The sequence below is a fragment of the Cervus elaphus genome, chromosome 20 (genome assembly GCF_910594005.1).
Source record: "Cervus elaphus chromosome 20, mCerEla1.1, whole genome shotgun sequence".
NCBI lineage: Eukaryota > Metazoa > Chordata > Mammalia > Artiodactyla > Cervidae > Cervus > Cervus elaphus.
Genome location: NC_057834.1, coordinates 104,468,174 through 104,484,966, shown reverse-complemented (window position 1 = coordinate 104,484,966; position 16,793 = coordinate 104,468,174). Strand labels below are relative to the sequence as shown.

Sequence of the window (16,793 nt, the reverse complement as noted above, 5' to 3'; positions counted from 1 at the left end):
ACCACTAGGGAAGTTCCTTAAAATAACTGTGTTTCGTAAGTCCCCTACATAAGAATCTTTAAGTTGCGAACTTTCAAAGATGTAAATATGCTTTCCATCACAGTCAGCTGTGAGTGAAACTGCAACTTGCCCTTTGTCTCCTATTGCTGATGATCCTTCAGCTTGACCATCTCCCATCTCCTCTCCCTCCTCTAGCTCTTGCCTGTTCACTTGATGCCAGCCCCTGTATGGCAGCTATTGTACTGTATTACTGTACTTTTCTAGGTACTATACTGTAAGATTAAAGGTATTTTCTTTATTTTTGTGGTTTTTTTAATGTAGCATTTTTGTGAAAAGTATTATAAACCTATTACAATACAGTGTTATATAACCAATTATGTTAGTTGGGTACCTAGGCTTTGTTGAACTTAAAAACAAATTGAACTTAATTTGTCCTCAGAACAGAACTCATTTACATATAGGGAACTTACTGTACAGACAGTTTGCCAGGCACTGTATTTGCCTTAGATGATGTAATAGTAGGAAGGATATGAGTCCTGTCCTTGGAGCGTTTACCATCTAAGGGGAAGACAGATTTGAAACGAATGTGCATACAAATCAGTTAAGTAAACTGTGAAAGTAAACAGATCTAAGATTATAGATAGGTGCTACAAGCATATAGTGGAAGTCATGGAATGCTTGTTTCCAGAAATTACATTTACTGTGACCTATGAAAGAGAAAAAAAAAAATCAGACAAAGGATTTGGGCACCAAGCATTCAGAACAAAAAAGAAGAATAGAAAAGGCCTGAGGTATATGGAGCTTGGCTCAACTGAGAAATGGAAAGAAGGCCTGTGTAGCTGGGTTTGAGCAGAGTGAGGAAGGAGAAGTGAGAACAAGACAAGTTCAAAGGTGGGGGCTGGGGCCAGATCCCTCAAGGCCTGATAAGTTCCCTAACAATTTTGGACTTGATTCTCATGCATTAGGGAATCGTAGGGAGATCGTAAGCAGGGGGTAGAAATATAATCAGATTTATATTTTAGAACCGTAATAACTACTGGGTGAAGAATGGACAGAGGATGAAGAGTATAAGTAGGGAGACCAAATAGCAGGTTTTTGCTCTAATTCAGAAAAGAAATGATGTTAACTTGTACTAGGATGGGATGGAAAGAAATGTAAACATTCAAGATACATTTTAAAGGTTGAATCAATAAGACATCTTGATGGATTGGATATACAGTTGAGGGGTGAGAGTGTTCAAGAATGACTTGGTTCCTGGTTAAACAACTGGGTGAATGTTGTTGATATTTACTAAGGTGGGGAGGAAGTTGACTATGGAACCCTTTGGGAACTGAGTGGGTTAAAGAACTCTGTTTTATTTAAAATGTTTCTAAGACCTCTAGTGGAATATAAAGTAGGTGTTGGGTTTGCAGATCCTAGGTACAGAAAAATATCCAAGCTAAATGTGAATTTGGAAGACATCAATATATAGTCTTTTAATTAAGGGAAATAAACACAGTTGAGATTATTGAGAAGGATAAGTAGGGTATAAATTTAATATAAAGAAAGGCATTTCAGGTAAAGGCAGTGATGTGATTAAAGCCTCAAAGTAGGAATGACTTCAACCAATGTATCTTTTTCCAATTGGTGAGACATAAAAAATAAAATGTGAAAAGTGCATTTGAGTGCTCTCCTAAGTCAGGCAGTGGCTATCATATGTACCCCAAACATGGAGATCTGTGAACAGTCTTAGATCTTTACATACCAGTAAGAAGTCTCTTTGTTTTATATTGTGAAACCTAAAGTTCACATAAATCTTAAGATAATTATTTTGGTCCTGTGATGTGAATAAACAGTAAAGGATAGATCTCTTACAGAACTGCTGCCTACATACCATTTCTAGTAATGTAGTGGAAGTAAGCCCAAACCATCAGAACTGGTATTCTAGGAGTTGTTCTGTTCCTGACCCCCAGTAATGAAGTTTCAGCTCCCACCTCCTCTGCTCCAATTAGGGTAATGAGGAGTAGAATGAATTTAACCCACAAAGCATTGTCTGTCTGGATCTCTGTTCTCCCCATCCATTACTCCTCCTCACACAGTCTGCCCATGTAAGGACTGTCATATACATCCCATCATCCTTCATATGGCAGAACAAAGCTAGGAGCCAAGTGAGGAGGTTGGGAACCTTTCCAGTGCAAAGAACAAAATGCTCTGGACATTAATGGGGCCCAGAGGTTACACCCACCCAGATAAAAATTTTATACTCCTCGGTGTTGAAAGAGTTGGTACCTTTCCAAAAGTATCCTCTGCAGCACCTGACTTACCAAGCAGAAGTTGGCCAACTTCTAGCATCATCACTCTTTGTCACTAATCATTGTATCTTAGTTTCCCTTCAGTAATACATCTCTGTTTGTGCCTAATGGCTTTGCATGCTTGAAACCAGTGTACATTTACATTTTTAAAAATTCTGTAGTGCTGTGTGTGCATTTTCAACTGAGAACGGGGGAAATGATTCTAATTTGAGCCAAGAACTTAGCATTTGCTGTGTATTGATTCTGCCTATTTTAACGTTTACAGAAATGAAGATGCAGTCAATCAGATGGCTGTTACTCCCTTTCCATTACCATCAAGTTCCCCAAATTCTATTGAGGTAAGATAACTCCTGATTAGCTCATGAATTACATGGATTTTCACTATCTGGCATTCCAAACTCAGAGTTTATTAGCTGGGGAGTTTCCCTAATTAAAATACAAGGTATTTGGCATATAATTGTAAAGTAATATAAATCAATGTTAAAAAAAACAACAGACATTAGAACTAATCAGATGAGTACGGCCTTCCTCAAAATTCCTAAAGTTTCATTCTAGATATACAGTTTGTCCTAATTAAGGATTTCAGAATTTATTAGAAAATTCTCTTTTTTAATGACTGTATTGTACCTTTCTTTATGGTTTCAAAACTCTTTAATACTATGATTTTGGTTGTCTTTAAATGCTTTCATCTATTAATGAAGAAATTACTAATACTTCAAGATTGCTAACATAGTGATCTGCTTCTAGAGATGGATGGATGGATGGACAGGTAGATATATAGATTAATCAGCTAAGAGATTCCCTGCTAAGAGAACATTACATACTCTTCTTGTTTTTTACTTATTAATATTAAAAAGCAGAGCCATTACTTTGTCAACAAAGGTCCATCTAGTCAAGGCTATGGTTTTTCCAGTAGTCATGTATGGATGTGAGAATTGGACTATAAAGAAAGCTGAGTGCTGAAGAATTGATGCTTTTGAACTGTGGTGTTGGAGAAGACTCTTGAGAGTCCCTTGGACTGCAAGGAGATCTAACTAGTCCATTCTAAAGGAGATCGGTCCTGGGTGTTCATTGGAAGGACTGATGTTGAAGATGAAGCTCCAATACTTAGGCCACCTGATGCGAAGAGCTGACTCATTTGAAAAGACCCTGATGCTGGGAAAGATTGAGGGCAGGAGGAGAAGGGGACGACAGAGGATGAGATGGTTGGATGGCATCACCGACTCAATGGACTTGGGTTTGGGTAGACTCTGGGAGTTAGTGATGGACAGGGAGGCCTGGCGTGCTGTGGATCATGGGGTCGCAAAGAGTCGGACATGACTGAGCGACTGAACTGAACTGAACTGATTATTTTTAATTCCCACAATGCATATTTATTATAACTAATCAAACAATGCAGTGGTAGAAAATTTGATTTTCCTTTCCTCACTTCCTCGAGGAAGTTAATATTTACTTATTTAATACTTTAGTACCTTTCCATACTGTTTCCTTTGCTTCCATAACAAAATGAACTGTATGAATAGTGTCCCTTTTAGTAAATATTTGATTATATAATGCTCATTCTTTCCATTCAACAAGTATTCAATGAGTGTATATTACATGTCAGGTACTCTTGGGGGCATTAAATGGCTAGTTATGAATCAAACAGATAAGGCTCCCTGCCATGTTTCAGCTTACATTCCAATGAGAAGATTAACTAGCAAATACATAAATAAACTTAGAGAATTATCAGTAGTGTTCAGTGTCTTGCAGATAATTAAAATTACAATAGGGAATGTGGCTTGTGACCACTTTGATTGGTTATAGGGAAAGCTGCATAGACAAGGTGAAATTTAAACAAAATCAAAATGATAAGAAGGAGCCAGACATGCAAAAATTAGGAGGAAGAGCTTTCTCTGCAGAGGGAACAAAAAGAACTCTCAAGTGAGAATGAGCTAGAGGGTGTATTGGGAGCCTGGGGAGTGGTGGGCTAGGATGAGAGGGAAGGAATGTGAGGTGGGAGGGAGAGAGGAGTTTGGTGGGTCAGAGTCAGAAGCTCAGGTTTTAGTCCGTGTGCAGTAGAAGCCACTGGGTATTTTTTAACAGGGGAGTGAGGTGACCTGATACACAGTCTACCAGGTAGAGAATGGACTATAGGAAAGTAAAAGTAACACGCTAGGCAGCAGACACACACACAGACAGCAGAAGCCCAGGCAAGACTTAATAGCAGTTCAATGAGGTGTTGGTGTTGGAAGCAAAAACAAGAGAGCTGATTGTTAATGTTTTGGATGTTGTGTGTGTGTGTTAATCACTCAGTCTTGTGACACTAAACAGGTGAACTTGAGTGATTACAGATCTTCCCGACCCATGGTAGCTACCCAATAAATGTTAGTACTTAGTTCCTAATTCATTTGTGTTTACAGAATGTCATCTAAGTCCTTTTTTTAGATGGGAGGAGGTTAGTACTTTAGAATAATTTTTCCTATAATATTGTTAGTTACAAATTTTCCCATCAAAATGGCATCCCCTTAGAACTGAATTTTTCATTTATTGCCCATACTTTTTCTCAGTACAGTGATCAAGTAAACTGGTCTGTCATCAAATTGTAAAGCTACTATGAGATCCAGCTTCTATATTTCAGAGTGAATAAAGGTATAGTGTTGGTGTCAACATTTAATTTGAGAGGACCATTTCTGGCGTCTCTGGTTTCTTTTGTTTTCTTTCTGTCAGAAATGACTTCTAATATTAGCTGTGTATTTTCTCTAGCTTATTCCCAGCCCAAAGGTTTCTGCTGCCTTCCTGCTGACAGGGCAGCCACTTAGAAGAGGATGATTGAATATAGTACCTACTGTGTTAAACCCTATCTTAATGCATTGTCCCAAGTCCTATTTACATTCACACCTCTGAGAGACAGTATTATTATCTCCACTTTATAGAAGGAGAAACTGGGGTCTAGAGAGGCTATGTAGCATACCCATATGCCCAGAGGCACCTGTTATTCAACATTAGTTTCCTCATCTGTCCCTGGGAGTGTAACCACCAAACCTTCATAGATCTGTGAAGAGTAAAGGAAGTAACGTATATAAAGCATTTAGTACAGCTCATGGTGCAAAGTAAACACTCAATAAAGGTGAACTATTTATTCTAATATTTAAATGCATTATTCAATATTAGCTACTATTTCCCTTTTTTAAATTGTGCTAACCACAGAAATTATTCTCATTATTCAATTACCTGTTTAAAAAAAATACATTTTACTTTTATTTACACATAGCAGAATCAATAATAAGTCAGAAAAATCACTTGTATTCTGAAAATTTTAAATATTGGTTTCATTTTTGAATAAAGACAAAAATATGTATAAAATATAAATAATACCAGTATTAAGTTTCAAGAGCGTTATCACAATTCTTAAATTTGAATGTGCCATTATTTGCATTTAATTTTCCAAAATGAATCATATTAGACATTTAAATTTGTTAATAAATAATAATTCTTTTCTCTAAAAGAATATGCTGTGTGATACTTGTGTTGCATTTTCACAATGAATTATATAATAAAGAGAGTTGTTTCTTTATTATATTTATTTATAAATATTTATTTATTTAACTTTATTAACGTTCAGTTTCTTTCTGGACTTTTGGCCTCTGATAACTGTCACCAAATTCTGAGTGACACCCACCCTGCAGGTGGAAGCTGAGGTACTGTGTAGGACTGCTCTGGTCTGTAAGACTTCCTTATCCCTTCACTCGGGTACCCCCTCACTGTGCCATTTCCCTTTGCAGCTGTTTCCAGTAAGTACTTAAGCATAATTCATATCTGATGTATTGTTGAGAGAACCAGCCCATTTAACCAAAGAGATGAAGTACAGCCATATGATTGTGAATTTGAACCTGACATCATAATTCCACATAATTGAGTAGCACTTTTATTAAATGCTAATGGGACCTCATATTTGTTCTTTTACTGAACAAATATTTATTGAGCTCTTGTTATGTGTCAAGGACTTTCTAGACACCAAGACTATAGCAGAGAACAAAATCGCTTCCTGCAGCTGTGTGCTAGCAGAGTGAACAAGAGTGCTGGTTGAATATTGAACAAGAAAACATGGGTTCTTGTTTCAGCTCTATCAATCATCTGCTGGGCTTCTGACCTCCATGAAGATACTTAACCTCTCAAAGTCTGCCTTTTTCTGTAAAGCAGATTAATAGCCTTCCCTGCCTGTGTCAATAGGTAGCTATGAGGATTGAGTACTAAGTGTAGGTATAAGTATTTTATAATCCACACAGCTCTATACATGTGTAAGGGATTATTAGCATTTCTGCTGCTCTACTTTTGGCAGTTATAATATTATTGGGGTACATACAGCAGTGATGAAGAACATATACTTGGAAGTTGATAGATTTGAACCCTAATCATTGCTTTGACATTCACTAGCAGAATGAACTTGAACCTTAAGCTCAATAAGCTTGTGTTTCTTTACTTTTAAAAGACATTTGATAGTAATAATTTTCTAGATTTCTTAGAAGAGCTGAATAATGTTTACAAAACTTTTAGCATTATTCTTGGCACACACTAAGAACTCACCGTAGTTGTGACTGCACTTGGATTGCACAGGCCTCTAGCAGGACTCTCAGCCCCCGGCATCTTTGGTTTTCAGCAGTTACATTTAATGTAGGATTCCTTTTCTTCTTATATTTGTCTTCTTGGTCAAATATCTTTAATACCCATTTCTTGCTTATCAGAGCTGTATTTCAAAATCTTTGTTTCAAGGTTAGAATTAAGGCTTTAATTGCCTCCACTAATCACCCTTCTTTTCTCCCTGGTGTGAGTGACCCTGCCGGGCACTCCACATATACATGTGTTGAATTTCCTCCCCTTATACTTTAGTTCTGTTGTCTCCACCTAAGTTTCATTCCCACTTCCTCTTTATTAATTAATAACCTTTATTCATTCATTGACCTTATTAATTCATAAATCCTTGGAGAATCACTTTTTTGAATCCTCTTCCAAGTTTTCTATCACTTAAAATGAATAAAATAATGTACGTAGATTAATAAACAGAGCACCTGTTATACAAGTGCTCAGAAACATGAAATACTATTCTTATGACCAACTTCATCCCACACTGTTCCCTTTGGGAATCTTTACTCCCTTCATAGTTAAGTAACACTCATGATCCATTTAAAAAGTAAGTATTGCCCATTTTTCTTTATGTGACATCACTTGAGCATATAGAAAAAGAGGGACCCATTTCTCAATTGGGTTTATCAACTAGGATTCTGTCACTTTTCCCTCTCTTGTTATCGCCATGTTTTATTATAATAATGTAGGACTGTAAATACCGCACTAGATTGTATTCTTTTTTAGGGCCAGGCTTACTGTCTTCCTGATCACCGAATCCTCAGTGCTTAGCATGTAGTACTTGCTTAATAAATATTTGTAGAATAAGTGAATGGCTTTTCTAGTGTATCCTTGATGTTTCATTTTAGTGTTGCATACTTACTTCTTACTGATTCAATTCATTCTGCCATTACTCGCCAAATACCTACGTATTTGTAGGTATTTGTATTTGTAGAACATAAAAGAATTAATTGCACAAGTCTCTAGACTCAAAGAACTTGTAGTCTAACATGGGAAATAATACATGTATGTTACTAAAACAAGGTGTCCTAAGAGGTAAAGTATTAGGAGGAGTTCACAGAAGATGAATACTAGAAGATGTTCTCCTGGTAGGAGAACAGCTATTTCTGATGGATATATTGAATTTTAAAATATGAATATGGTTAGATAAGAATGTAGGAACAGCACCAAACAAAAGCCCAGAAGTAAGAAAAATCAGGGTGTGGAAAGGGGAGAAGAATACAATGAGTATGTGAAAGGGAGTAATAGAAGATGGGATTGAAAAAGTAAATTGAGGTCAAATGAGAGAGGCTTGAATTTAAATCTCAGAAGGACTGGATGTTAAGCATTAGGTACTTGGAGCTGTTGAAGGTGTTTTGAATAATGAAATAGCCTGATCAGGGCTCTACTCCTGGTAGCTTAGTCTAATAGCAAAGTCAAAAGTGTCTTGACGTTAGAAACCCAATTAGGAAGTTACCGCTATGGTGTCTCCTAAGAGTTACGAGGACTCATGTATGCTTGGGAGTCAAGATGTTTATTCCATTCCTCCACAAGGCAGGCAGAATCTTTTAGAATATCTTTATAGAAGAAAGAACCTTCATTTTCTTTTTGTTTCAGAAGTTGTGCTTTTTTGAATACTAAGTGAGATGGAACAGACTTCATAAAGAATGGAGAGGTTGATTATCCAGGGAATCCTATTAGCATAATTTCCATTTAATCTTTTATTGTGTATTGCCTTTCTGGAATTCTGAATAGTCTTGAAAATATAGTCAAAACTGGGGATAGGAGAAAGAAATTTAATTTGTCACATCAAGCAAACATGACTTTGCAGAAAGAAATATTGGTGAACTTAGGTGGTTGGCAATGAAACTAATTAATCATTTTGTGGGTTTTTTTGAAGGGAGTATTGGATTTATGAAATATGGGGATGATGACAAAATTTAAACCAACTTAAATTTTATTTTGGGGAAAAAAGTTTTTAATTATATCAGAGAGGTATAGTTGCTGGGGTTTTTTATTAGTAATTTTGCTTAGTAAAATCTTAAAAGGAAAACAGTTGTATATACTGATATGCTCCTTTGTCATGTTAAATAAGGAGAGGAGGAAAGAAACAACACTATGTCACTTTTATCTGACCAGAACTGTATTTCTAATCCACAGTAATATCCTTAACTAATTTAACTTTCATTGATAGCCTACTCTTAAATAAAATATAAATTCCTACTGTCAAGGTTCTCAGTGTCTAGTTGGCTAAAACTATAGACATTTGGGGGTATGAAAAAAAGTAGTACAAAAAATATAAAATGTATCATCACTTTATGTAGAAGATCTTGGAGGAACCCAGTGGAGGAAGTTTAAAACTTGCAGAGGGTTTGGAAGAGACTTCTCAGTAGAGATTGAATAGCATTTCTTATCAGTCCTTTTTTGGTGACCCTGGAGTGGGGGGTGGGAGAGGTGGTAAAGTCTGGGTTAAATGTATGAACCATGAGCCTTGCCTTTTCCTTTCATTTATCTATAAAGCATAATTCACTATGGAATCTTCTGACCATAGTCTTCATGGGGAAAGGTTATTCTCTTTGAGCAGCCTTGGCTGAACGGGCAGCTTTGGACAGGTGGTCTGAAGATCAGCAACAGGGGAAGGGAACACCCAGCCATCCAGATTAGCTGAATCATCTTGGGTGTTAGTGGGCTGCTATCCATCAGCCAGATGGTCTTCAAACCACCGTGATGCGATTGTGCTTTGGAAATCATGCCTACTGACCTGTTTTCCCCTTTCTATCTCTGACTGACTCCTGTTTTTTAAGCTCCTAGTCAGCAGGGTAATTTATACATATGAGCCATTCTGTTCTCAGAACAGAACCCTCATTGTTTTGCTCTGTGCTTCATTTAAGCATGAAAACTCTTATGTAACCTTTGGCTCTCCTAGAAAAGTAAATACTTTATTTGCTAACCTCTTTCAACTCCAACTTCCTTTTTACCTGTCTTCTCTCCATCTAGATTTTGACTTCAAATCCTCCTTTATGGAGCTATCTCAGACTAAACCAGTAACTAAAAACAGAAGAAATGTTTTAGAAGAGACTCAAGTTATAAAGAGCACCAGCTTTGAAATGAGACAGAACCTAGGATGAATATAAAAATGAATTAGACCAAGGAAATGAATGAGGTACAGATGTTGGATTCAAGCATTTTTCCATCTCATTGGGGAGATCAATTCTTTACATACATAATTAGGATACAAATGAGATGATGGAAGTGACACAAGAGGTTTATGTAAACTGTTAGGTAAGCTTAGGGGAAGAAGAGACATCCTTCAGCTAAGAATAAGGAAAGGATTTATGGAGTAAGGTGCATTTGAGACATGGCATTGTATGATAAATTCCGTGGATGTTAGATATAGAGGGTATTCTTTTTTTGTTTTTATTCAAATCTTAAAGGATATATAGACCATCTGTCCTGCCCATATTTTCTTGAATTTTCAAAGTTGAAGCATCAAACTGCTATTTTCTTTCCCTCTTTAGTATTCATTTTATAAAGACCAAGAAAATTTCATTTCTTATACTTCCATGCTGAAAGAAATGTAAAGACTTCTCTGATTCTCTAAACAATGTTTTCCTTTCCCTAAGGAGACATATATGTAATTAGATGAATGGCATCAGTTAACCACCATCTTGGTAAAAAATCTCTCATCTGGGACAGAGGAGGTGGCCATTTGCAGGGTTACTTGAGAAGCCACCTGTGGATTTGTTTTACAATCCAATGCTACAGTTACAAGCATTGTTTCCATTACATCCTCCAGTTGGATAGCATAGCCTCCCCAGGGCCTCTACAGGGCTTCCCACAGTGTACAGAACCAGATACACTAAGTAACCAGGGCATTAAAGGTTTTTATTCCTTTTAAAAGTATAATTTTTTTTCTGTCCCTAGAACTTACCCATTGTCTAAAACACTGAAAAGCTATATATTTTCAAGCTTTGTTTCTTAACTTTGACATGTTTGTATTATATGGTAGTTTCTTGATTATGCAAAATTCATGGAGAGATGTTCTATCTAATGAAATTTTCTGGGTAACAAACTCTAAAATACTTTTTGTTAATCTAATGACAGTGATATTTTTTAAGGTTGTGAGTCCTGTCTTTCATAAGATTAGTCATCAGCACTCAGAAATGAAAAGAAAGAATAAGAAACAGGAGCATCATTTAATTTACTTAGGATCTGAGGAATAGTTACCAAGAATTTGGCCTTTGGTGGTAGTCTTACCTAGCTGTGAATCCTGGGTCTGCCTCTTACTGGCTAGGAGTTCTTTAACAGATTATTTTAAATGTATCATTTTTTCTTATTCATGAATTGGGATCACAGTGGCACTACTTATTTAGCCTTTTTGTGATAACTACATGAAACAGGTCATAAACAAAGCCTGTCTCAACAAAAAGCTAAAAATAAAAATTAATAGCACTTAGTGTTGTGCTAATAGACATTTTACAAGTTAGTGCATTAATCTTTAAGACAACCTGATGGGATAGTATTTTTAACTTGATATTTTTATGTATACTTTAAAAAAAAGTACAGTTGACACTTGAACAACATGGTTTGAACTTTGTGGGTCCACTTACAGGTAGATTTTTCCTATAGTAAATACTACAGTATTACCCAATTTGCGATTAGATGCCAAAGGACCACAGATACAGGGGGCAAACTATAAATTATACACAAATTTTCAACTGTGGGGAAGATCTGTTTCTAATCCCCAAATTGTTCATGAGTCTACTCTACTCAGATTTAGAAAGTAACTTGCAGATAATCTTATAATTCTAATGGCAGCGTTGAGACTTGAGTTCAGATCTGGCCAATTCTAAAGCCCATGCTACTTACCTTCTTGAATTTTTTTTTCTTTTAGATATTTCTCATAACTCTCCTTTGTTGTTTTATAACATGCAATTGGTTTGTTGTTGTTCAGTCACTGAGTTGTGTCCGACTCTGCGACCCCATGAACTGCAGCATGCCAGGCTTTCCTGTCCTCCACTATCTCCCACAGTTTGTTCAAACTCATGTCCATTGAGTTAGTGATGCCATCCAACCATCTCATCCTCTGTCACCCTCTTCTGCTCTTGCCCTCAATCTTTCCCAGCATCAGGATCTTTTCCAATGAGTTGGCTCTTTTATCAGGTGACCAAAGTATTGGAACTTCAGCTTCAGCATCAGTCCTTTCAATGAATATTCAGGGCTGATTTCCTTTAGGATTGGCGGTTTGATCTCTTGCAGTCCAAGGGACTCTCAAGAGTCTTCTCTAGCACCACAATTTGAAAGCATCAATGAATTCTTTAATACATACTAATTCTTCTTTAATTGCACAGTGTAGAAATAACTAAGGCAAAATCTCCCAATCCCTAATCCTACTCCCCAGAAGTACACAATTTAAAAAGTTTGTGCTATATGCTTGCAAGTATTTCCCCTGCACCTATATCTATATGATGTGAAGAACTGACTCATTTGAAAAAACCCTGATTCCGGGAAAGATTGAAGGCGGGAGGAGAAAGGATGACAGAGGATGAGATGGTTGGATGGCATCACCGACTCAATGGACATGAGTTTGAGTAAACTGTGGGAGTTGGTGATGGACAGGGATCCCTGGTGTGCCGCAGTCCATGGGGTCACAAAGAGTTGGATACGACTGAGCAACTGAACTGAACTGAACTGATATCTATATGATGTATGGGGCTCTTTTCTGAAAAGATTGTGCTAATTTATACTTTCAGTGGTGTGTAAAAATTCCTATTTCCCTGCACCGTTTTTAATACTGAATGTTCTCTTTCTATTTGCTTGTCCATTTGATAGCTGAAAGAATGTCATATCTTTGCTTTAATTCATACTTCTTAAATTATGATGTTGAATGTCTCAAAATCAAAACAATTTCTCTATAAACAGTCCCACCTGAATTTGTAATAATCCCAGATGGTGGTGTTTTAAAATAAAAATCCATATAAATATAATGTAGATACTCTGTTTATTATCCTTATTCTCCTCTATGTGCCCCCAGAAAGCAAAGCAAATGAATATAATATTTAATATATCATAATTCAATTGAGAAGATGCCTAATGTGCCTTGGAATTTTAATATGGCTTATTATTACCAGATGTCTCATTTACATTAAGTAAATATTTTTAGGAATTTTTGGAAAAGAATCATCAAGAAAGCAAGTACTGTATTCCAACCCAGTATTTATCAAATGTTTTCCATCTGCCAGGCGGGGTACTCAGTACCTAAGTTTTAGAGATAAACATGATAAATATGAACTTTTATCAAATAGTTTAGCCTTGTGCAGAAGATAAGCAAATGTCTCTGAAAGCTTTGACTGGAGGGGACAGAGTAGCTAATTCAGGCTGACTGAAGCAATAAATAAGTGTATTAGTTAGTTAAGTCATGTCCGACTCTTTGCGACCCCATGGACTGTAGCCCACCAGGCTCCTCCGTCCATGGGATTCTCCAGGCAAGAATACTGGAGTGGGTTGCCATTTCCTTAAAAAGATTGCTAAGATTAACTCTGGTTGGTCCAGTGCCCTGCTTTTGTCATCAGAGAACCAGTTCTTCTATCTCTGTCTTTGCTCTGTCATTCAGTCTGGTTTCCTTCTGGCTATGGTATGGCTGTCCATGGCTATTTGCATTTCATGCTCTCTTGTTAATTTGGGAGCCATGGGGACTTCTTGTGGTTCTTTTAAGCTCTAGGAAGGACCTTTTCAGAAGTCTCCAATAAACTGCTCTTGGTGTCTCACTGACAAGAACTGGACCACATACCCATTCCTGGCAGAATCACTGGCCAGAAGAATTGAGCTTAGCCTTAAGACAATCAGGCCTACTCTGGGGGCAGAGAGTCATCATCATTGTTGAGTCACTCAGTCATGTCTGACTCTTTGTGACCCATGGACTGCAGCACTCCAGGATTCCCTGTCCTTTACTATCTTCCAGAGACTCAAACTCATCTCCATTGAGTCGGTGATCCAAGTATCTCATCCTCTGTCATCCCCCTTTCTTCTTACCCTCAATCTTTCCCAGCATCAGGGTCTTTTCCAGTGAGTTGGCTCTCCCCATCAGGTAGCCAAAGTATTGGAACTTCAGCTTCAGCATCAGTCCTTCCAGTGAATATTCAGGGCAGAGAGTAGGGATCAGCTTTCTCTTAGGTATATCTCTGAGCAACAGATAGATACCTGAAAAAAAAAAAAAAAAGAAAGGCTTTCTACTGGAAAGGAAGAAAAGAGGAAACCATATCCACAATATCCACTACAACAATAAAGCAATCAACTCTGATAAAGTACAGTTTAGGTGACTCTGAGTGAAGAATGACATCTTTGCCACTTTTAAAAAATTTTTTTAATGTCTCATAGGATCAGAGCGGCACTGAACTGGTTAGTGGTGAGGAAGACGCCAGTCTCGAAGTTGGTCTTAAACAATCTCCTGACAGTGAAAGCTCCAAACTGGTGAGAATCCTGGCTATTTCATCCAATGTTCCTTTTAGGGATGAATTGTTTATATTTTGGATCAGTTGTTGTGTTTACTTCTCTTTGAATCTTGATCTCTGAGACAGCGGAAGCTATTCTGTATAGCAAATGACCCATCCACATGGCGAATGACCTAAAGAACAGTGTGTCCTCCTGCTTTCTTGAATTGTGCTGTCTGGGACTAAAGAAGCAATCTCTCTTTTAAATCTTGTTTAAATAGGGTTTCTTTAGGCTAAGGTGGTGCTGAATTAGTCCTAGAGGCAAAGAAATAGATACTAAATGTATTCCTTTGTTTATAATAAAAGTTATTTAAACTTACCCAGGGGCTAGAGCATTAGGAGAAAGTCAGTTTTAGAGAACTCTCCCTCCTTATGTGTCCTACCTACTATTTGATATCTTGTTATTTAATACTTATGGAACTTTTACTGTATACCATGTGCTGTGCTGTGTTCTACATTCATTTTCTGATCCTCATAGTGTAGGTGGCAATATTTTGCTTTTACACATGAGGAAAGCTTGCCTTGTTGTTGTTCAATCACTAAGTCATGTCCAACTCCTTGAGACTCTGTGGACTGTAGCCCACCAGCCTTCTCTGTCCAAGAGATTTCCCTGGCAAGAATACTGAACTGGTTTCTATTTCCTTCTCTAGAGAATCTTCCCTGACTAAGGATTGAATGCATTTCTTCTGCCTTGGCAGGCGAGTTCCTTACCACTGAGCCACCTGGGAAGCTCAGACTTGCTTAAGGGCATTAATTAACTTGCCAGAGGCCAGTCACTAGTCTGGAGATTGGTCTCATTTGGTCTGACTCCCAGCCTTTGCTCATAATCTACCTTCCTGTTTTGCAGCCTGGCACTTCCAAGGTTAGACTGAAAGTTCTCAAAAGACATGTGGGCTTTTCCCCCTCTCTGTTTCAAAATCTCTTATGAACCTCAAAGAATTAACCACTTGGGAGGGTCACTGTGATTTTATGATAGCATAGAATTGTTCATTTTACTTAAAGGATTTTGAAAAATCATCCATTTTTCTTCTTTCAACTTTTAGAAAATATATATCAGACTGGCTTAGGGTCCATGTCCTAGAAAATGAACTGATTCTTTCAGGAGGATGGAAAAGGACATTTAGGCAAAAGTGGAAATTATCAAGGTCCACTCTTACACAAATCCTACATGAGGCATCAGGAACAACAGATTAGGACCATTGTTCTTGAGCAAGGTGTTCCAGGGTTACACTATTCCCTTTCCAAACAATAAACTGCATCTTGGCACTGAAAGGGGATGAGGAACATCAGCAAATTTCAAACTCAAACTCCTTCTTTCATTTAAAAATACTATTAACTTGTTCTTTTTGACATTGTTTTTCTATAGGTAGGTTAGGGAAATGTCTTTTAAAGAAATAGGTTTTGTAAGTGTGAGCCCCTGATTTCATCCATGGAGAAGATGGTAAAAAGAGTGAGAACACTCCTTTGCTTGTTGGGAGAGGCTGATCGTCCCACAGAGGCTCAGTTGTAGGCTGCAGACAAAAGCCATCTATCATCTACCCTGTTCCCAAGAAGACAGCACCAGTGATGGGGCTCCAAGATAGTTGAAGAGCCCCACCTTCAGGCAGAGGACATGAAAGGCTGGGGGTAATTTTTAGATATTGTTTCATGCTGCATTTTAACAGGAAGAAAAGCCTTCCCCAACTCGTTGACTGGTATTTATTTTTCCCTTCCCCCATGACCTTCTCTTTTTAGTATTCTGTAACTTCTTTTTACCATTTCCAATAGAATATGCATGATCTAGTCAATTGAGGAAAGATAGCCTGAATTTGAACAACTTTTATAGCATAAATATAAATGGCTTAGCATAAAGTATTGCTTAAGATTGTGTTTAACTTGGGCAAGTTAGACCTCATCAAGTGTCAGTTTACTCATCTGAAGAATGGGAGTAATCAGGATGAGGAAACAAATAGTCAATAAAGTATAGAGTATAAGGCACATAGTTGGTGCTTAGTAATTTCATTCATTAATTCAGAATATATTTGCCAGTTGCCATTTCCAGGCAGTGGAGATATAAAAGTGAACAAAATGTACCAAAATGCCTGCATTTGTGGAGACTTATTCATGAGTAGATGGGGGAAGGGAGATAGATAATACATAAATTAGCAAATTAAATTATATGAAATTGTTGTTCTCGAGGGTAAAAATTTCATCTGGCTCAACCTAACATATTCATTATCGTCTCATTATAAAGTACAATTGACTCTTGAAAAATGTGTTGGTTGGGGGTGCCAATCTTCTGCACAGTGGAAAATCTGTGTATAACTTATCAGGCCCACTGTGATTGGGGTTCCTTCAGATCTGTGGCTTAGTATTTACCTGAAACAAAATCTGTATAAGCAGACCCACGTGGTTCAAACCAATGTAGTTA

The 16,793-nt window shown here is 37.3% G+C and overlaps 1 protein-coding gene across 6 annotated transcripts in view; it reads left to right on the top strand.

Annotated features, from left to right (window-relative positions):
• Nucleotides 1–16,793, top strand: part of PATJ (PATJ crumbs cell polarity complex component) — a 361,279-nt gene that overhangs the window by 245,753 nt on the left and 98,733 nt on the right. For all 6 annotated transcript variants that reach the window (XM_043876093.1, XM_043876090.1, XM_043876094.1 and 3 more), the window contains exons 30-31: nt 2,557–2,629; nt 14,271–14,363. In XM_043876093.1, the coding sequence (XP_043732028.1) occupies nt 2,557–2,629; nt 14,271–14,363 (166 nt within the window). The remainder of the gene's footprint in view (nt 1–2,556; nt 2,630–14,270; nt 14,364–16,793) is intronic.